This window comes from Mustela lutreola, chromosome 10 (assembly GCF_030435805.1).
Source record: "Mustela lutreola isolate mMusLut2 chromosome 10, mMusLut2.pri, whole genome shotgun sequence".
NCBI classification, from domain to species: domain Eukaryota; kingdom Metazoa; phylum Chordata; class Mammalia; order Carnivora; family Mustelidae; genus Mustela; species Mustela lutreola.
This window is the reverse complement of record NC_081299.1, coordinates 10,881,914-10,902,442: the sequence shown is the minus strand read 5'-3', so window position 1 is coordinate 10,902,442 and position 20,529 is coordinate 10,881,914. Positions and strand designations below refer to the sequence as shown.

General features: G+C 49.4%; 2 protein-coding genes across 5 annotated transcripts in view; one reads left to right on the top strand and one right to left on the bottom strand.

The window, feature by feature from the left end:
- Positions 1-19: 19 nt before the first annotated feature.
- Positions 20-10,459, top strand: AGMAT (agmatinase). 2 transcript variants are annotated; one of them, XM_059137651.1, is made up of 7 exons: positions 20-399; positions 1,919-2,121; positions 5,572-5,620; positions 6,814-7,009; positions 7,710-7,889; positions 9,225-9,309; positions 10,057-10,459. In XM_059137651.1, exons 1-7 carry the CDS (start codon positions 128-130, stop codon positions 10,095-10,097), a joined length of 1,026 nt encoding a protein of 341 aa, XP_058993634.1. In that variant the 5' UTR covers positions 20-127; the 3' UTR covers positions 10,098-10,459. The 2 variants fall into 2 exon arrangements, with proteins under 2 accessions (XP_058993634.1, XP_058993633.1); XM_059137650.1 differs by having other exon boundaries at positions 23-399; positions 10,073-10,456.
- A 620-nt stretch (positions 10,460-11,079) lies between these two features.
- DNAJC16 (DnaJ heat shock protein family (Hsp40) member C16) overlaps positions 11,080-20,529 on the bottom strand; it is a 33,870-nt gene continuing 24,420 nt past the window's right edge. For all 3 annotated transcript variants that reach the window (XM_059137647.1, XM_059137648.1, XM_059137649.1), the window contains 8 exons: positions 20,239-20,369; positions 18,686-18,869; positions 17,638-17,820; positions 17,415-17,491; positions 15,963-16,043; positions 15,759-15,857; positions 15,017-15,187; positions 11,080-14,545 (listed from right to left, as the gene is read on the bottom strand). In XM_059137647.1, the coding sequence (XP_058993630.1) occupies positions 14,146-14,545; positions 15,017-15,187; positions 15,759-15,857; positions 15,963-16,043; positions 17,415-17,491; positions 17,638-17,820; positions 18,686-18,869; positions 20,239-20,369 (1,326 nt within the window). In that variant the 3' untranslated portion in view covers positions 11,080-14,145. The remainder of the gene's footprint in view (positions 14,546-15,016; positions 15,188-15,758; positions 15,858-15,962; positions 16,044-17,414; positions 17,492-17,637; positions 17,821-18,685; positions 18,870-20,238; positions 20,370-20,529) is intronic.

The window sequence follows — 20,529 nt, the reverse complement described above, 5'->3', positions numbered from 1 at the left end:
AGAGAGGGGGTGGGGAGAGAGCGGCCCCTCGCCCGCCCAGTTCCCCAGGCCGCAGGCTCATTGAGCGCGCGCAGCTCGGCGCCGGCACAGCCCGCGGGCCTGGCGCTGTGCGGACCGGGCGGGAGGCATGCTTCGGTGGATTGCCTCCCGGGGCGCCCGGGGTCTGGGGGTCGGCGGGGGCGCGCATCCTGCCGTGGGGCTCTGCCGCCCGGGCCGCAGCTCCAGCAGCCGGTCCTCCGATGCGCCCCGGAACCAGCCCCCCAGCTCCGAGTTCGTGGCCCGGACGGTGGGCGTCTGCTCCATGATGCGGCTGCCAGTGCAGGCCTCTCCCGAGGGGCTGGACGCCGCCTTCGTCGGGGTGCCGCTGGACATTGGGACCTCCAACCGGCCCGGGGCGAGGTGAGGTCCGAAGGATTGGGGGACAGGTGGCTGGACCGTCCGATGGCCACTGGGCGCGCAAGACAAAGGGACGGGCTCCTCCGCTCACCCAGGGTGGGGTTGGAAGCTGGTGCTGCCTCCGGAGGCTCCCAATCTCGTTGTTGGAAAGACCTTTGATTTCCCTCCTCCCGCATCGAGCAATGGTGAGGGCTGGTCACGGGTGTCATCTGTTGGTGACCCGAGCCTTCTCCACACACTGATTCCTGAGCCTTGCTGGGTGGCTGTGGGGCTGGGGGTTCGGGTGCGGGGGGGGGGGGGGAAGCAGGCGACATTATTTCTAAGAAGAGGGAAAACTGGATGCCCCTTCCCCAAACCTCTAGATGTCACCTGATCAAGAATTGCTCAAATACAAGGATTTTAAAAAAAAAAAATACATTTGACTATTTAAAAATTTTTTCCATTTTATTATTTTAAAAGATTTTATTTATTTGACAGTGATCACAAGTAAGCAGAGAGACAGGCAGAGAGAGAAGGGGGGAAGCAGGCTCTCTCCTGAGCAGGTAGCCGGATGCGGGGCTCCATCCCAGGACCCTGAGATCATGACCTGAGCTGAAGGCAGAGGCTTAACCCACTGAGCCACCCAGGCGCCCCTCATTTTATTATTTTTAATCTGTATACACAGTGTGTGGCTGGAATTTGAAACCCCGAGATCAAGAGTCCCACCCTACCTCCATCAGTTGAGCCAGTCAGGGACCCCAAGGCATTTTTTCTAAGATGGAGGCAGTGGAAGTAAAATCTGTTTTCCTAGTGACTGAGCATCAGCTAATTTCTGCTCAGCTCGCCCGCTTACCGCAAACATGGATCCTGCCATTTATTAAATGTCTCCCAAATGCAAGGCCCTTTGCAGAGATGACCTTGCTCCATTCCTCGAACAACACAGTACATGATTTTACAGATTAGGAAATTGAGGCTCATGGAGATTAAGAAATTATTTAATGTCATTTAGTAAATTGTTGATGGGTGGGTCCCTAAATTCGTGCCTTTGATGTCTTCAAGTATGCAGTCTGGGGGGCGCCTGAGTGACTCAGTCCTTAAGCATTTATCTTAGGCTCAGGTCATGATCCCAGGGTCCTGAGATTGAGTCCCTCATCGGGCTCCCTGCTCAGCGGGAAGCCTGCTTTTCTCTCTCCCACTCCCTCTGCTTGTGTTCCCTCTCTTGGTTCTTCTCTCTGTCAAATAAATAAAATCTTAAAAAAAAAAAAGAGTATATAGCCTGGATCAGTGGTTCTCAACCAGGGGTGATTTTGCCCCCAGGGGACATTTGGTAGTGTCTGGAGGCCTTTTTGGTTATCCCACTTGCTCCTGGCATCTAGTGGGTTACAGATCAGAGGAGACATCCTACAAGGATTGGTTGCCCCCCACTCACACCAAAGACTCATGCAGCCCCAAATGTCAGCAGTGTAGAGGTTAAGAAATCCTGGTGGAGGCAGGACCTCTGACCTTTCTGGGGTGGTTCACAGGGTGATTTTTCCTTCTCCAGATTTGGACCCCGGCGGATCCGGGAAGAATCAGTGATGCTTCGGACAGTCAACCCTAGCACGGGGGCCCTCCCCTTCCAGTCCCTCATGGTTGCAGACCTAGGCGATGTGAACGTCAATCTTTACAACCTTCAGGATAGCTGCCGTTTAATTCGAGAGGCCTATCAGAAAATTGTAACAGCTGGCTGTATTCCCCTGACCTTGGGTAATGGCGTTTGTGGGGACAAGTGCAGCTCTCTGGGCTGGAGTTCATTTATCTCAGGCTTGGGTGTAGCTACTCCTTCAGGGGAAGCCACTGTGAATATGGAGACAGCTGGAAGGGAATGTTTTTTTGTTTTTTAATTTTCTTTTTTTAAAAGATTTTATTTATTTATTTGACAGACAGAGATCACAAGTAGGCAGAGAGACAGGCAGAGAGAGAGAAGGAAGCAGGCTTGCCGCCGAGCAGAGAGCCCGATGCGGGGCTTGATTCCAGGACCCTGGGATCATGACCTGAGCTGAAGGCAGAGGCTTTAACCCACTGAGCCACCCAGGTGCCCCAGAAAGAGAATATTTTTGATTCATGTGTTTTAACCCCTGGGGAGAGGCCGTTTACATTTTTGGACTCATGGCCGACAGGGATGGACTAGGGTGAGGCAAGTGAGGCATTCACCTTGGGGTGTTGGCAAAAAGTCAACAATAGATATGATTGGCTTCGCCCTTTTGAGGCTCCAGTATGGTTCAGAATAGCACTGTTACTGATCCTGTCTTCTAAAAAAATTTTTTTATTTTATTTTTTTTGAGATTTTCTTTTTTTTTAATTTGACAGAGAGAGATCACAAGTAGGCAGAGAGGGAGGCAGAGAGAGGGGTGGGGAGCCTGATGTGGGGCTCCATCTTAGGACCCTGAGACCATGACCTGAGCCAAAGGCAGAGGCCTTCACCCACTGAGCCACTCAGGCGCCCCTTAAACATTTAACATGGAGGGGCACCTGGGGGGCTCGGTCGGTTGGGCGTCCGACTCTCGGTTTCTGTTCAGGTCATGATCTCAGGGTCCTGGGACTGAGCCCCGTGTCTGGCTCTGGGCTCAGTGCAAAGTCTGCTTGTCCCTCTTCCTCTGCTCCTTCCCCTCTCCATCTGTGCTCTCTCTCAAATAAATAAATAAATCTAAAAAAAAATTCTTATCCTAGATTTTTTTTTTGGCCTTGACCTTGATTTATAAAAATCAAAATAGCTACATCAAAAAATTACATCAAAATAGCATTTATCTTAATGACTCAGTTTTTTGGTGTCCCTTAAATTTTGCATTCCAGCAAGTTCCTCTCCCCACCTCAGCTTTGTCCTATCCATGATTCCAGGCCTCGGGAAGGCTCACAACAGAACCTCACTCAGCTGTGGCTTTTTTAACCATTTCAAGGGCATGCTTTTCTTTTTCCTTTCTTTTTCTTTCTTCCTTTCTTTCTCTCTCTCTCTCTCTCTTTCCTTCTTTCTTTGAAAGAGAGAGGAGAGCACGATAGAGTGCGCACGCCCCTGCGCAGGGGTAGGGGTGGAAGGAGCAGAGGGGAACAAGAGAGACTCTTCGGTGGGCTCTACACTGAGCACAGACCCCACTCAGGGCTGATCTCACAGCCCTGAGATCGCAACCTGAGCTGAAATCAAGAGCGGGCGCCGACCCAACGGAGCCACCCCAGGCCCCTCTCAGGGACATACTTTTTTTTTTAAGATTTAATTTATTTATTTGACAGAGAGAGAGAGAGACAGTGAGAGAGGGACCACAAGCAGGGGGAGTGGGAGAGGAAGAAGCAGGCATCCCGCTGAGCAGGGAGCCTGATGCGGGGCTCGATCCCAGGACGCTGGGATCGCGACCTGAGCCAAAGGCAGCCGCTTAACGACTGGCCACCCTGGCACCCCTCAGGGACATACTTTTAATGACTTTATTTGAGAGAATGCTGCTAGGGGGTATTTCTTTCTCATCAGGGTCTCTGTCCGCCTATAAAGCATCTTTCCCTCTGCTCCCACTTACGTTTCTTTCTCCTCCAGTTCACAAGTCGTTAAATGATACAGACCTTTTTCTAAATCTCCAAATGTATTTTTGCCCAACAAGAGGGCTGAGCCTGCAGAACCTGGTGGTGCGGAGTGCGGTTTCTGGATGGCTCGGTTTGAAAATCTCAGCTCACCTCTCACCGGCTATTTATGCTTCATTTCCTCACTTGTAAAACGGGAATATAACATTACCAGCATCTCCTCATTGTTTAGCACGAGGGGCATATACTGAAAGTGGCTACAACGTGTCCAGCATCGTGACTGGCGTATTTTAAGCTTCAATAAATGTTAGCTATTGTTATTAGTGGTGGTCCATGGTGATGCTTTTCTAGGCCTGAGCTGTCCTGTACAGCAGCCACTAGCCACAGATGGTTATTCAACTTACAGTTGATTATAATGAGATAAAATAGGAAATGCGGATCCTTCCAGCATGAGCTGTATTCCAGGAGGCCTGTGTGGTTAGTGACCGTCCTGTCCAGTGTCCAGTGCAGACAGAGAACATGGCCGTCACTTCAGAGTTCTATCGGACAGACCTGTTCTAGGCATTGTACCTGTATGCTTTCATCTGTTCCCTCTTTTATTCTATTTATTTATTTAAAAGATTTTATTTAGGGCGCCTGGGTGGCTCAGTGGGTTAAGCCGCTGCCTTCGGCTCAGGTCATGATCTCAGGGTCCTGGGATCGAGTCCCGCATCGGGCTCTCTGCTCCGCAGGGAGCCTGCTTCCCTCTCTCTCTCTCTGTCTGCCTCTCCATCTACTTGTGATTTCTCTGTCAAATAAATAAATAAAATCTTTAAAAAAAAAAAAAAAAAAAAAAAAATAAAAGATTTTATTTATTTGCCAGAGACACAGCGAGACAGGGAACACACGCAGGGGGAGTGGGAGAGGGAGAAGCAGGCTTTCCACCAAGTAGGGAGCCCGATACGGGGCTCGATCCCAGACGCTGGCATCACGACCTGAGCCGAAGGCAGATACTTAATAACTGAACTGCCCAGGTGCCCATTATTTTATTTTTTAATTAATTAATTAAATTTTAAAGATTTTGCTTGTTTATTTGACACAGAGAGAGAGAGAGAGAGAGAGAGAGCGCATAAGTAAGCAGAGTGACAGGGGGAAGCAGGCTCCCCGCTGAAAATGGAGCCCGGCATGGGGCTCGATCCCAGGACCCTGGGATCATGAATGGAGCAGAAGGCAGACATCTAACGGACTGAGCCACCCAGGCTCTCCGTTTCCTCCTTTTTTTTTTTATTGAAGATTTTATTTATTTGACAGAGAACACAAGTAGATAGAGGCAGGCAGATAGAGAGGAAGGGAAGCAGGCTCCCTGCTGAGCAGAGAGCCCGATGCGGGACTCGATCCCAGGACCCTGAGATCATGACCTGAGCCGAAGGCAGCGGCTTAACCCACTGAGCCACCCAGGCGCCCTCTCCGTTTCCTCTTTGAAAGGACTATGTAATCCCAAACATCCAGTGGCCATCTTCCCACCACTGAATAAGATCTCACGTTAGCTGAGGTTATAGCTCTTTGGCCTAATCAAAAGAGTGGCACAACCGGACAGTCGGGAGACTGCCGTCAGTGATGCATGGTCCTCTCCTCTTACCCACGTTCCAGATGCTTTCTTCTTCCTCTTTGCAGGTGGAGATCACACAATCACATATCCGATTCTGCAAGCGATGGCAAAAAAGTAAGTCCCGAGCATCTGGACGTGCACAAGGGTTTCGAGATTCAGGAGCTGGGGAATGAGTGGTTTGCCGCTAGACGGTATCACGTGACCTCTGCTGGCTCAGGTTATTTGGGGTGATGGGAAATTCCCGACTGAGTTGCTTCTGTGGATCAAAATGAAGGTCGAGCTCCCGGTGTCTCTGTCAGTCACCAGCTGGGAGCCAGTAATAATAAATAATAATTTATTATTATTTATAATAATATTATTATTTATTTATAATGATATATAATTATATAATACAATAATATTTATTTATAATAATATTATTATTTATAATTTATTTATTATTATTATAAATAATAATTTATTATAATAATACATAACAATTTATTATTAACACTTGTGGCTACCCTTGCTCGCCCTAGATCTGCTCTGGTGCACGTGCTCAGTGTGTGTCTCTGTCTTTGGAAGATGGGCCCCTTGTGAAATACACAAACCCTGTTAACTTCACTTTCTGTTTGGCTTTAAGGCCCAATACACAGGGGTATTGCTTTTTGAGGAGAGGCCCTTCCCCAGAGAATGAGAAAATGGATTTTCCGGTCCTGCAGGTCTACCAGGGACGAACTAACTTGGGTTAATTAGTTTGAAAAAGAGGCAGAAGGGCCAAAGCGGCACAGCTCCAGAATTCATACACGGGAAGGATACGTGGGTAGCATCTTCATCGGTGGTAGGCGGGTGCAAGTCTTTTCTGGAAGCTCTGCTTGCCTGGCATTGATTTAGGTTGTATGTTGCTTTCCGGTGGCTGGCGGGGCTGTTGGAGATGATGGAGAGAGGGTTGGGTTGAAGCTGCTTCTTGGTGCCAAGGTTGGAGAAAGGGTGGCTCTGAGGAGCTCTGCCAAGCTCCCCTGAGCCTCCATCCTTCATTCTTATCCTTCTGGGCCTCTGCGGCTCTAAGTGAAGAACATTCTGGGTGATAGGTAGGTAGTTGGTTGCAGCTGAAGCAGTGTACGTGTCTGTCTTCTGCCGGACTTCTCTGAGCTGATTATTCTGAGCCGCTAAGTGATTTAAAGACAGGAACCAGCTGCAAGGCTGGTCATTGATGCCAGGTCGCCCGTGGCTAAGAAAGGCCAAGTGTGGAAGTGTGGGGAGCCTGGAGGGGGCGGTGCTCAGGCCCCAGAAGGAGGCCTGGCCTCTGAGCTGCCCGTTGTCAGCAGGCATGGCCCCGTGGGGCTGCTGCACGTGGACGCTCACATGGACACGGCTGACACGGCCCTCGGAGAGAAGCTCTACCACGGGTCGCCCTTCCGCCGCTGCGTGGACGAGGGGCTCCTGGACTGTAAGCGCGTGGTGCAGATCGGCATCCGGGGCTCCGCCATGACCTTGGATCCTTTCAGATACAGCCGGAGCCAGGTGACAAACCAAATGCCCCTGCCTCTGCCCCCAGCCTGCAGAGCACATTGCTCTGTGGTGCCCATTTGGTGGTGGCTCTGGACGGCACAGGGGTTTTAATAACCCAGTTCAGAAAAGCAGGAAGGAAGGCCAAGTTTGCGCCAAGAGGGGCGCGTGGGACAGAGAGGAGAGAGGATGTGAGTGCACGAGGCACAGGGGGCCTCTCATCGCCCGGCTGGTGAGGGAACAGACACACCAACCTCGGTGCTGTGGCTGGCTTCAGAGAGAGCGGAGGAGGTCTGAACCCAAGGCCAGGGGCCATCTTTCTAGTTCTCATCCTCCCCCGGCCCCTGGCCAGAGGTAAACACGAATGACAAAGGGCCAACAGGAAAGACCCTAGTCGCCTGCTTTTAGAGGGCGAAAGGGCCCTTTTCCTGGACAGAGCCCTTCGGGGGTGCTAAGTTCCTCCCTCACTGAAGCTGGAGCCCAGCCTCTCTGTGATCCCATCTCCCCAGGTCCGCTGTGACTTCCTTCCTGCTTCTTCAGGGCCGTCGCTCTTCCCTTACTCACCAGGGAAGTGGGGATGGCAGTTCCCTCTTCGTGAAGACTGGGGGTCCCATGTCGTGTGTGCAGAAGCGCTTAGCGTGGGGCTGGCGCCTACGAAATGCTCAATAAACAACGCCCTGCGGGAGGCTTGACGTCCTGCTCTTGACTTCCTCAGGGTTTCCGGGTGGTCCCCGCCGAAGACTGTTGGATGAAGTCCCTGGTTCCTCTGATGGGGGAGGTGAGGCAGCAGATGGGAGGCAAACCCATCTATATCAGCTTTGACATTGACAGTTTGGACCCCGCCTATGCCCCGGGGACAGGCACCCCTGAGATTGCTGGTCTCACCCCGAGTCAGGTAAGCAGCTTCCACCAGGGACAGTGTCTGGGGGGCAGGGTTCTTAACTCCCCACTTCCCTGGGACTTGCGGGGGGTGAGTCTTCGGGGTCAGGACAGGATTTTAAAAGCTGAGGGGTTAGACCTTTGTTCTCAGGGCTGCTTGAAGGTTGGACCCTCTTGTTGAGTGAGGAGTGGACCGACTTTGGGATTGGATAGTCTGTCCCTTGAGCCTTCTGCCTCTGATCCATGTATGGTTGGCTCAGGGGGACATATGCCAGTATCCCCGCTTAAAAATGCTAAGTTTCTCTTTCTGGGGTTCCATTTAAAAAGTGCTCACGGTGGGATTAACCGCCGATCGTGGATGTTCAGACGTTTTAGAAACACTCAAATAAAGCTCTGACCGTGGGCTGAGTGTCAGGAAATGGAGGCAGAATCGGAGTGTGGTTTTAATTAGGAGGTGAGCTCCAGGAGGATTGGGCTCTTGCCACATGTGCTCCCCTGTCCTTGGAGTCTAGAACGGTGCCTGACATAAAGAGGAGGCACTCATAGATATCTGGGCACCGGAGGGAAGACCACTCACACCCGAGCCGTGACCTTATCTCCTCTAAGAAAGGGGGCCTGTGGGCAACTACCTCTCAAAGCCATTCTCCATCAGTTCCCCACAGAGATCTCTAAAACACAACCCTCATTCCTCAGCTTCTCATTCTGGGCTTTTCACCGGCAGAATGGAAACTCTTTTAGACAAAGTGACCTCTTCCCACCATTGCCCTCACTTATCCTGTCTGCTGGCCATATCTAACTACTGGTATTTCTTTCCATCTCCGTGTCTTTGCATGTGTCTTTCAGTCTGGGCCGCACTGCTCCTACCTAGCTGCTTGGCCAATTCCTTGCGCTAAGTGCTTCCACTGCTGGGGATGCCTTACCCCAGCTCTTGGGGCGGTTTCGTGTGACACTTTCCTATGCTTGCTTTTTTTTTTAACGATTTAATTTTTTAAAGTAATCTCTATGCCTAATTCGGGGCTCGAACTCTCAACCCCAAGATCAAGGGTTGCATGCTCTACTGACTCAGCCTGCCACGGGTCCCTACGCCTGGCTTTTCTTGAAGCCTTTAATGCATGACATTGAAGTGATTGGTCTGCTTGTGTGGACCCCTTGGGAGCGGGGGATGTATCTTGGCCATTTGTGTCTCTGTGATGCCCACCAGTGTGCCTGGCCGTCGATAGATGCTTATTGTGAGAGATAGTTCCAAGTCAAAGGGTGGGCGTGCGTTGGGAGAGAGGCACTGGGGCCTCTGTGGTTGCTTTTCGTTGTGAGCGGTTACTGCTGTGGACAACTCAGGCTTGGTCTTGGACAGGCGCTGGAGATCATCCGGGGTTGTCAAGGCCTGAACGTGGTGGGTTGTGATCTTGTGGAAGTTTCGCCGCCCTATGATCCTTTTGGTGAGTAAGCGAGAATACTGTGATCTGTAGGCAGCTGCTGCTTTACATGATATTAATGTACTTGATAAGTAGAAGATGGATGGGCCCTTTTGTGTAATTCGAGAACCTGCTGAGTATGTTTTGCAGCGAAGAAAATAAACCTATTTCTGCACACCTTACAAACAGGAGCTAATTAACAAAACCCCTGGGAGGTGGCTATTACTGGCCCGGACAGCAGAAGAGAAAGCAACTAGCTGGTGGTTTATTAATAGGGTGGCACCGTTCTACCTTTCTTTGATAGTTCATTGAGAAGCGAATTGTCAAGGCCTAAGTAATATTTATTAATATTAAAGAAGTGGGAGGTTGGGTGGCTTAGGAGAGAAATTCAAAGCAGATGCCATCCCAATAATTTCGACTTAGAGAAGCTTCCAGACTTAGGCCTGTTAGCCTCAGAGGGTAGGTGATAAATACAATAGACACCATTATTGCAGGTTTTCCTTTGGCGGCCGGGTGGGGTGGGGGCTGGAGGGAGGCGGTGGCGGGATTCTGTTCTCAGGGTAAACGACAAACCGTGTGAATTTCAGAAGGCTCTTTCTGAATGATGCTTGATGGAGCCGAGTACCAGGGGAAGCCTGTCCACAGGGTGGCTGGGCAGCCCGGAGAAGAGCGTGGAAGAGGGGGCGAATCCGGAAAGGCAGCGCAAAGGGAAAAGGGTTGAGTACCGAGAGGCTCGGCCGCGGGAGTGGCCTGCCTCGTGTTCACCTTCAGTTCTGTCTCTTTGTAGGCAACACGGCCCTGGTGGCGGCTAACCTGCTCTTTGAGATGCTGTGTGCTCTCCCCAAAGTGACGGTCGCCTGAACCTTGTGCTCCTCAAGATACAGCGGTTGTGCTGATGACCGTTCTTAAGAATTTATGCGCAAGGGATCTGAGTACTGGAGAGTCCATACCACTAGAACTTTGTCCCTGGGGCGCCTGGGCGGCTCAGTGGGTTAAAGCCGTTGCCTTTGGCTGGAGTCATGGTCTCAGGGTCCTGGGATCAAGTCCCACATCGGGCTCCTGCTCAGTGGGGAGCCTGCTTCCCCACCCCCTTCCTGCCTCTCTGCCTACCTGTGATCTTTGTCTGTCAAATAAATAAATAAAAATCTTAAAAAACAAACAAACAAACAACTTTGTCCCTGGAGGCTATAAAATCAGGGCATTCAGTAGAGGCTTCATCCAACAGCTACTATTTCTGTGGAGTTTGAACAACTAAAACTAGAGAAGCACTGTACTGTTTTGATGAAAGATGTTGGAGGATTAAGGGGAAAAGGGAGCCAAAGAGCCTCTGGTTCAAGATGATCTAAAAATTGCATAAGTGAAATAAAAAATGCCCTAGGACAGAATACTGTACACAACCCTGTATTTCTCCAGTTTCTTCCCTTACATGGTGGCTCCTCCTGAGGGACTCAGGGCTGTATCTGGGTTTTAGGACCACCGTGAACATAAACAAGAAGTTTGAATGAAAGTAACATGCAGATCCTAATAAAGAAACTTCCTGCTCAAAAGCCCACAGGATGCATGGGATGTCTTTTCAGCCAGACATCGGGTGGCTTCCAGAGAGCCCTTGGGAGCATTTCCTTAATTCTCTCCCTGCCTCAGTTTTGCGTTATCTACTCTTGGAGCTGATGCGCCGTGACAGTAACTCCCGAAATTGGCCACGAAGATTCATGCGTGGGTTGAGTTACGTGTAAATTCGGTTCGCATCGCTAATGTGTCCGCGAGCAGATCGTCTCCCAGTGCAAGAGCAGCAAGTAAGCATCACACGTGAAAATAGTTTATTTCTGTTTTCCAGTCTGTAATATTCTCAAAACAAAAATAACATCAGCTTCAGTGCCTGTTCACAATACAAAACAAAAACAACATAAAGAAAAGACACCATTTGCCAAATAAGTTATTTGTTCCTAAGAGTATCAAAAGTGCAAAATATTCACCTTGTTTTCGGATCGGTCTCTAAAGTTCCATCCTCCTTGACAAACGGAACAGACAGATCCAGCAGCTGCCACACTGCATCTGTTTCCAAGGGGTAGGGGCAGGCATATGGATGGGAGCGATATTGCATCTGCAAAGATACTCTGCATCAGCTTTTTAAAGAATTTTGCTTCGGAAAAACGTTTGACTGTTTTGCTTCTAATCTCTTTTTCCCAAACAGAGTAAATCACTTAAAAAAATTCATATTTCATTTCTTTTTAAATCAGGAAAGCGTTCATGTACGGACTGAGGAGGAAATCAACCTACTGATTTGAAAACTACGACCAAATTTTCACGGTCAGTAGGTGATGGCAAAGAGAGAGAGAGAAACCATGGTGCCCAGCAGAAGTCAGGGCAGTCCTGTTCACTGAAATGCTGCTGACTCCGAGCTGACAATCTCTTACACAAATTATACCACCTGCACCTGAATGATTAAAAAAAAATTGTTAAGTAGGTGTACATTCTACAAAGACTTGTTTTAGGTCAGTTTCACCCCCAGCTGCCAAACATGATACATAGGTTATATCAACCAGAAAAGCCGACTTCTAAAAATAAAACAATGTTGTCAGTCTCAAGATATTCAAAGACCAAGAAATGAACTTAAAACCAAAATTACGTCTGTGTGATTACACACGAGAGAAGGAGAAATGGTGGCATTGGCGGAGCGTGACAGCGGCTCATACATTTGACACAGAAGTGAACAAATTCATGGAAACGTTCGTGAGGAAAGGCCTGGGTGGTCAAGGGCAGAGTTCACTTTAAAGTAGAACCTTCCTAGCATCCTCTGGGGGGGACGTTATCTTCCAACCCCAAACAGACCTGTGAGATGATTTTTGGACTGAAAAATTCACCGGGAATGTTTTGAATCCTCTCTGTTCTCACTTTCCTTCCTTCATACAAATGGAGGGTGCAGCTTTCTGTCTAAAGGTGCTTTTTATTTTAATGAGAAACATTTTTAAAAGGAACAAATCTGGGGAGGTTTTGGTTTTCAGAAATTAAGGTCACGGATTCCTCCCATTGGTACCAGAAATTAAAAACCCACCACTGAACCAGAACACAACTCACACCAGCCACTTGGCCATAAAAGACCCAGAAAATAAATTTTGAGGCTGGTGCATCAAGGAACCAAATGAATCCCTTAATCACGCCTGCCTGGGCCAGGTGCCAGGAGACACAGCGACCAGAGTAAGCATCTGATTTTAAGAGGATCATGTTGGGGGGCGGGGGGGAAGAAGCCTGGCAGTGATTTTTTTTTTTTCTTTTTTTAAAATAAAGCTATAGACTCCATGGAAACGACAGGAATTCCTGGGCTTCAGTAATTTATTACTTGCTACTGTAGCTCAGTGTTCGAATTATTCAGGATCCAAATGGCTTAGTTTAAATTAGCACTGATGATTAAAGAAATACTAACTGAGTCAAAGTCCCATCACTGATTCTGATACTTCGCTTTACAAAAGGGCAATTTGCTTTGACATCTGAACTGGTCGCTCTCTAAGGCTGTTCAAACTCCACTGGCGGTTTTGGCACCCTACCCGCCCCTCCCCAAATGCAAACTCTCTAACTGGCGGGTGTGGTCCACTGCACACTGGGGCTCTGGAAGCCGGGGTGCTGGCAGGAGGGCGCACCCTGTTACTGGTGAAGCAGTTGTGAGTTAAGGGTGAAAGCAACTGAGAAACCACAATATAGGCCAGAAGCTCAAAGGAAGCCTTTTGCCAAAAAGGATTCTAGAACAAGTCTTTGCTCACTTGTCACAAAAGAGGGCTCAAAGTTACAGGACTTTTGGGGGTAACAGTGTTCAAAATACATTGTTGAGAAATCTTTAAGTTCCTTGATACAAAGACATGTCTGGTATTTTACTAAAGAGACACCCCGGAGGGAAGAGGTTTCTGGAGCCTGACGCCTGTCAGGCGGGCATAAGGTAGGTGTCTTGAGTTTAACATCTACTGGCTTATAGCAGCTTATCTCTACGTCCAGAGAACGAGACTAAAAATTATGGCTCCTAAGATTCATACCCTAAAACTGACAGAGGCAGAAAGGCTTGTGAGACAGACACGGAAATGGCTCAAAGTCATTACAGTACTTCTTGCCGTGCGGATCCCTCCCTGGCTAGGCTGAGCGCCGGGGAGGCGGCCGATGGGGACACCCCAAGGGGTCACTTCTGTCACTGCTCAGCCCTCCCTTCTCCTGTCTCGGGAAGAAAACCAAACTCACATGCAGGACCCCCAATTGCCCCTAGCCTTGTAAAACCATGGCTGACAAGCTGCTGCAGGGGGATACCCCCCAAATACACTTTTAGCCACTGACTACCGGAAAAAGGACCAAATGTGAGATTGCTTGGAATCAGGCCTCTTTCAGGATGCAGGGCCTAGAAGCTGCTGTGTGGGCTGTCGGTCCCACCGATACCAGCATGCGCCAGGGCGGAAGCACAGCGGGGGTGGGGGAGTAGGGGACCCGACCAGCGCTGCAGGCTCGAGGGGTTCCATCAGGCCCTGCTGCTGCCTGGAGCCCTGTGCTTCTCCCCCAGCACAGAGACAGGACAGGGGAGGGCGGTGTGAGCATAGGACAGGGATGACAAAGGAAGGGGAGATGAGCAGTCTACTTTAAATAGTGCGGCATTCAAATGAAGGGGAAAAAAACCCAAAGCAAAATATTTTGATCTAGGGGATTTAACTTGAGGTGTTTTTCACTCCTAGGTTAGAACAGGACAAAGGAAAGATTCTTCTAGCCATTGTTCCGGAAGAATAATCTAGAATCTATTCTCTGTCCGTGGTGGTAGGTGGAGTCCTGAAAAGACCTGTTCCCAAGGGCCTATTAAAAAGCCCGAAGAGTTAAAGTCTCTCTTGAGCTCCCTCAGTCTAGCTCAGGCCATGATGGGATATAAAACCTCTGTAAGGAGCCTTCAAGCAGGCGCTCCATCCATAAGGACAACTTGCTCAATTTCCCTTTGATGGGCCTGGGTCCAAGGCCACAGGAAGATTTCCCTCGAGATTCGCCCAGGTGGAGGGAAGAGTCAAGGTCGCTGCAGGACCCCATGGCCTCCTCCTCTTCCACTGCTTTCTGGGGCTTGAAGAGGCAGAAGTACTTCTTGTGGCCGTTCAGAGCCAGCACGTAACCCGTGTAGTCGCGCTCCATGAAATGCTTGTCGTACTGGTTGGGGATCGGGGCTGCGTCCTGTGCAAACTCGAGCAAGTACTCCAGCCACTCTCTGTGTTTATCCAGACTCAGGAAGGAGAAGTGCAGGCAGCTGCTCCTGGTGGAAGGACACAGCACATTGAGTGCACAGCCCGGCACCCTGAACCGCGGGGAACACGAAGATCTTTTCAGATCTCGAATACTAGGAGGGACGCTGTGTGTCGGACGGAGCCCCAATTCGGGAAGAATGGAGGACTCCTGTGGGACGTGAGGGGGTCTGCGACGGCTGTCAGAGTCCGCTCCGGGCCCCGTGCTGGGTGCCACCGCAGGACTCTCAGTACCTGGCTTCAGGAAAACACACGAGAGCTAGAGGACAGAGTTCCCTGAAATGCTCAGGGAAGAAGGCAACCTCCTTTGTTCGGAAGCATCAGGACAGAAGTCGAGGGGAGAAGACCCCTCGCGATGGCTTAGGTTTCTGGGCTCGAAAGGTCACGGCTGACATCTCATCGCATGCACGAAGCCCCTCATGGTCAAAGAGGAAAGGGCGACCGTGTGTGTCCTCGGTCCCCTCCTTCCCACAAGCGCTTACCCAGTGAACGTGTAGACCTCCAAAGCGAATTTCTGCAGGAGGCTGGTCTTGGTGGAATTGGACAGGATGAGGACCACGTTCATGTGGCCTGGCCTCAGGCGGACCAGGTTACTGGTGTAGGTTACATCCGTGAGCTCAGTTACCTCCACGAAGCCTTTTTTAGGAATCTTGCTGTGGAGAAATAGCAAGGAATTAAGACGGTCTCAGGATAGGGGAATGCCATTACTTTGAAAAGAAACAAGAGGAAGAAAATGCTACGTTCCCACCAGACTAGGGATGTCATTTAATGTTCTGGAGCCTGACACATCGGCAGGATGGGGACGGTCCCCGCTTGGTGGTGCTGGGCCTACAGAGGGCCGTTCAGATGCTGCGGTGCGGCTGGCGGAGAAGTGGCTTTAGGACAGGGCGAAGGGGAGCTGCATGGTTACGGTGACACAGGCTTCCCTGCTTCTGGGTCATCTAGCAACTCGGACCTGCTTTGCTTCCTGTCCCCATTATCATGTTTGAGACTGAGGGCCTGGAGGCATGGAGTAGCATCAAAGTAGGTCCTGTGTCTAAAGGCCTCGGGGGTTTCAGTAAACACTACCCAGCAGCTGATTCTTCCCGAAATTCCCATCTCACACACGAGTGGGGGGACCCAGAGAGCCGACAGACACTAGGTACTCGAACACCGCGCTCTCGGACTGCGGCCTGTGGCTCTCCTGCCTGGCAGGGGTGGGTTTGGTGTCCTGTTCAGAGAAACCTGCTGTTTTCTTTGGTGAAGCTTGGCTCGGTCTTCCTGGCCTTCTCGTGGGCCTCCTCTTTGTCTGGAGGGTTGGATTCTCGCTCATCGTTTGAGTCACTAAAGTAAGAAACAAGGAGTTTTAGGAAAGAAACAGTACACACAACCCCGAGGTTTGGGGCTCACCCTTGAGAAATCGGGCTGGGAAGCCACGGAGCCATTTACCTGAAAGCCTGAACGATGACGGTGCCGAAGAGGATGAAGAGGGCAGAGAAGACCAGGGACAGGAGAGGCATCATTTCCCGCCTGAAATGGAGTTAACAAACTCTGCTCTGCCCATGAATGATACTGGGTTTCTTTTCCGTGGCTCAGGAAAAAAAAAACCCAAACCAAAAGGCTTTCATATCAATAAACACGTTATGGTTTCGTACAAGTAAGGTTTTTTTTGGGGGGGGAGGGTGAGCATGGGGGTGGGGAAAACGAGATTTTCCCTCACCGTTTTAGTTCAGATTGCTTATTCTAAGAGTCTGATTATCTTGTCTCAATAGAATAAGGTGTGTGCTTGGTAAGTTCCGCAGAAGGAAGTGACAGGATTTATGCTGTGAACGTGGAAGAACATTCTGATATCGAGGGTGGTGACTAAAAAGTCTGTGGAAATGTTTCCCTTACTTTGATTATTATTTTTTTTTTCCCCCGGCTGGAATAATTCAGCCGTGGCCCAGAGGGGTGGAGGAAGAAGAAAATGTTGACCTTTCACGACGTTCCCTAGGACGTGCTCTAAAATTTTATGCACCCACAAACACTCCTCAAAGGCCTGCCATTTTTCACGAGCTGTGCCAGGTGCCAGGAATCACAAACATGAATGAGGTGCGGTTCTGCCCTTCAGGGGCTCACGGTATTATTGGGGGTGGGAGAGCCCTTCCTTCTCTGGTTAACTCACTGACTGGCTTGTACATCTCTACACAGGCCTCCATGTGTGTTGGGCCCTGGGCTGGGCACCAGGGGTGCACCGATGTAGAGGACAGGCCCAGTGGTTAAGGGGCAATCAGCAAACACACACAAAAAATAAGAGGGGGCAATCAGCAAATACGTATCCCTCTGCTTGCTGCTCTCTGTCAAATGAATAAATGAAATCTTTATTTATCTTTTTTTTTTTTTAAGATTTTATTTATTTAACAGACAGAGATCACAAGTAAGCAGAGGGAGACAGAGAGAGGGGGGAAGCAGGCTCCCTGCTGAGCAGAGAGCCCGATGTGGGGCTTGATGCCAGGACTCTGGGATCATGACCTGAGCCAAAGGCAGAGGCTTTAGCCCACTGAGCCACCCAGGAGCCCCAAAATCTTTATTTATCTTTAAAAAGACTTTATTTTAGTTTGACAGAGAGAGAGAACATTATCAAGGGGAGTGGGAGCCAGATATGGGACTCAATCCCAGGACTCTGGGATCATGATGAGAGCCGAAGGCAGAGGCTTAATAACTGAGCCCCCCAGGTGCCCCGATAAATAAAATCTTAAAAAAAAAAAAAAGATAAAGGGAACAGTCGTTGAAAACATGTAAAGATTCTTCCACTTGCCTGTATTGAGTATACACTGGAATCAAAGAAAGACAGATTCAAGAGAAAAACAGTGGTTCTGCTATCGATGGAGAAAAAGAACTTTCATCTAGCAATACTCCTACCAGTTGTTGTGAAATATGCTGTCCCAGCAGTCTGAGATGTAGTCAGAAGCAAAGTAGACCCACCGGAGGAGAAAGATCTAAGGACAGAGAAAATGTGGGATGGTAAGGACTGAGCCCCCGAGCCTGGGGCAGAGAGGTCCTCACCCAACACAGCGTGCAGCCTGCCTCTGCTCTGGCTCTGGGAGCCCTGCCCGGTGCCCCCTCTCCTGGGCTACATGCTTACAGGCGCAAGTTCGTCCGTCAGGTCCGGGAGTACAGCTTCGGAGGACAGCAGAGCCGGGTCTCTGCGCAGCTGGTCGAGGTAGCCCAAGAGTGTGAACTTATCACTCTCACTCCCTGTCCAGGGAGCCTCCAGCGTTTTATACACCACCCTTCCTCCCGTGGTGCGTCTCTCCAAGATAGACACCTAGGGGAAAAGGCCGGAAACCATTACAAGTCTTCAAGGCTTTTTTTTTTCTCAAGGAGGACGGTAAAAAGGATCCAGTGAAGGCAGCGATAAGCTTGAACAGGAATATGGATGGGTATAAAGTACGTGCACAAGATTTAAGTTCTTTCTGACAAAGGACACCATGTTTATGGTGACTTTCCAAAGTTTCTGCTGAAAGTTAAAGCTCTTTCTTATGAGTAGACTTTTTCCTGTAACTTCTGACTTAAAAGTGTAATAAGGAACTTTGAGTTTTTTAGAACGATTTTCCATTATTACCAAAACGATGACAAAGACAGGGAAGAATTTACTGCTTCTGTAGAGTGATGACAAAGGAGGGGAAGGGAAGAGAGATCAATTAAAATGAAGTGAGAGAGGCAGAAGGAGGGAGATTTTACTGCCTAAGGAAGCCTAAGGAAGATTTTACAAACTAGGTATTCTATTTTTTTTTCCCAAGTAGTGGACGTGGACCCCAACACAGGGCTTGAACTCAAGACCCCGAGATCAAGAGTTGGACACTTAACCAACTGAGATTCCCAGGTGTCCCTTACAAACTAGGTATTCTAAGACTACACCTGTCATGGGGAAAAAAAAATTATTGAAAAGAACTGATTGCTCTTGAACCTTTACTCATAAGAAAGACGTTTTCTGGGAAGATCTAATGCTGAAAATCTAGGAGGTGAAATCACTAGGGTAAAAGATTGTTTCAAGAGTAGGCTTTCAAAACAGGTTCAGAGGTTTCTGGATTTCTTGCAATCTGTATTCAAAACTGTCAAAGAAGGGAGAAAGAGGTCAGGTGCCACAAGTGTGTCAAGAGCTCAGACTACGAAGAGAATCCATGACTCACCGCTGATTTTCCTTGAAACATATCACTGTCTGGTAGTAAGGTGTTGGCAAACTCCTGCTGCCGATTGCTGTAGACGTGCACGAATCTCACTGTGTCTTGTGTGTTTGCCAAGGCAAAGGACAGGAAAGCCTCAAAGGGTTTACTCAGCTTGGTAGCCTCGGGGGTCAGTAAAACCACACAGTACCTGCACAACGACAGAAGAGAAGACTTTATAATCCATCTCCAAGGCTGAGGCTAGAACAAGAGAAGAAGAAGAGGCTCGCTCGTTTTACAGAAGCGAATACATTTTACTAATGGACGCTGTACGTCAGAAGTCTCTAATGAGAGACAATTTCCAAGTCATCAGTGACCTGCTTCTCTTCTAGACTGGTGACAGCTTCCCCAAACCAAACGTTATCACACTTGGGAATTTGTTTTGTGGCAAAGGCCTCTGAATCCTTTCAGAAGCTGGCCGTTCAAGTGTCTCCACAACAGGCAGAGCTGGTCAGATCTGTCTTGGGCCATTAGCCGGATTGCACAGGAACACGTCACCTCTCAGAGGTGAGCAAAGACCCGAACGGGCTGAGCCATATGGTGAAAAAGGGGTCAGGGCATTCCAGGCAGAGAGAACCTCAAGTGCAAAGACCCCTGGATGGGGAGAGACTGGACCCAGCACACAGTTCCAGGAAGACCACTGGCTGCTGTGTGGAGAACCGCCTGGACGGCACAAGAGGGGAAGAGAACGGAAGGGAAGCAGAGCCTGGCTTGGAGGCTAGCATGGGGGTCTCCAGAGGTGGCGGTGGTAAAAAAGGTGAGAAGTGAACGGATCTGGGATCGTTTCTGAAAGCCGCGTACACAATCTTTGAGTCCATGAAATTCTTCTTTCTATCGAATTCAAGTCTTTCTTCTCCCTTAGTCTTATAAAGGAATCAGAAATATCTGGAAACATAGGTAAGTTCTCCCATTTTAAACAATATTGGCGTTGTATTTTCAAACATGATGACTAGAATGTTTTCCTTCCTTCCATACCTAGACACGTTGCATGATGAAAAAGTCCTACATTTAAAGCCACTAACTGATTAATCTGAAAGGGGTCTAATAAATATTTCCTTTGTGTTTCTAGACTTTTTAGATACTCTGTATGAATAAGTATGCCTCAGCCTTCCCATTCCCAGCTAATTCTCTCAACATTTCCTCAGTGTCCTTCACTTTCCGAAAGTTAGTGTTTTCCCAGCCCCCTACCCAAGGCCTCCCAAGGCGCACTCTGCATGGAACCTTCTATTGGAAACAGCGACATGTTCATATCCAGACTTCTTCAGAGGGACCCAGGCTCTCCCTGACAGCTGGCTAAAGTCTACTCACCCTTCTGGCCTTAGCTAAAGGGTTATGAATGAGGGAGATCTTCTCTGACGCCCCCTGGGGCCTGGCTGGCACCCTGGATACTTGTATACCCCACTACTAACATAAAGAGTTAAGTTCTGACATCACAGGCAGAGGTTTAACTGCCCGGTAGAGAAGTGTGACATGTCCCCTCTCCTGCGGCGACAAGCAGAGGCAGAGCCTGGCATCCTTACTTCCTCTGTCGGTGAGACCGCTTCACGGGGCAGAGCTCATGGAAGAACTTCTGGCTGGTGAGCCTGGCTGCCAGCAGATACTTGTTTTGGGTGATGAAGTCGTCGATGACCTGTTTCTTCATACCTCGGGCCTGCAGAAAAACCAAGAAACAGTTGATTTTTATACCCCTTTCGCACTGCAAATGGGCTTTACTCAAAGCTTAAAAAAAATGTGGCTGACCCATGATACTTTAACAGCGGTGTATGGTGACAGATGGTAGCCACACTCGTGGTGAGCACAGCATACAGAGA

Excerpts from the sequence above, each read along its gene's own strand:
- AGMAT (XM_059137650.1), top strand. The coding sequence starts at position 128 with ATGCTTCGGTGGATTGCCTCCCGGGGCGCCCGGGGTCTGGGGGTCGGC. Across the intron at positions 2,122-5,571 it reads CTGTATTCCCCTGACCTTGG|GTGGAGATCACACAATCACA; the intron begins GTAATGGCGTTT and ends TCCTCTTTGCAG. Across the intron at positions 7,010-7,709 it reads TCAGATACAGCCGGAGCCAG|GGTTTCCGGGTGGTCCCCGC; the intron begins GTGACAAACCAA and ends TGACTTCCTCAG.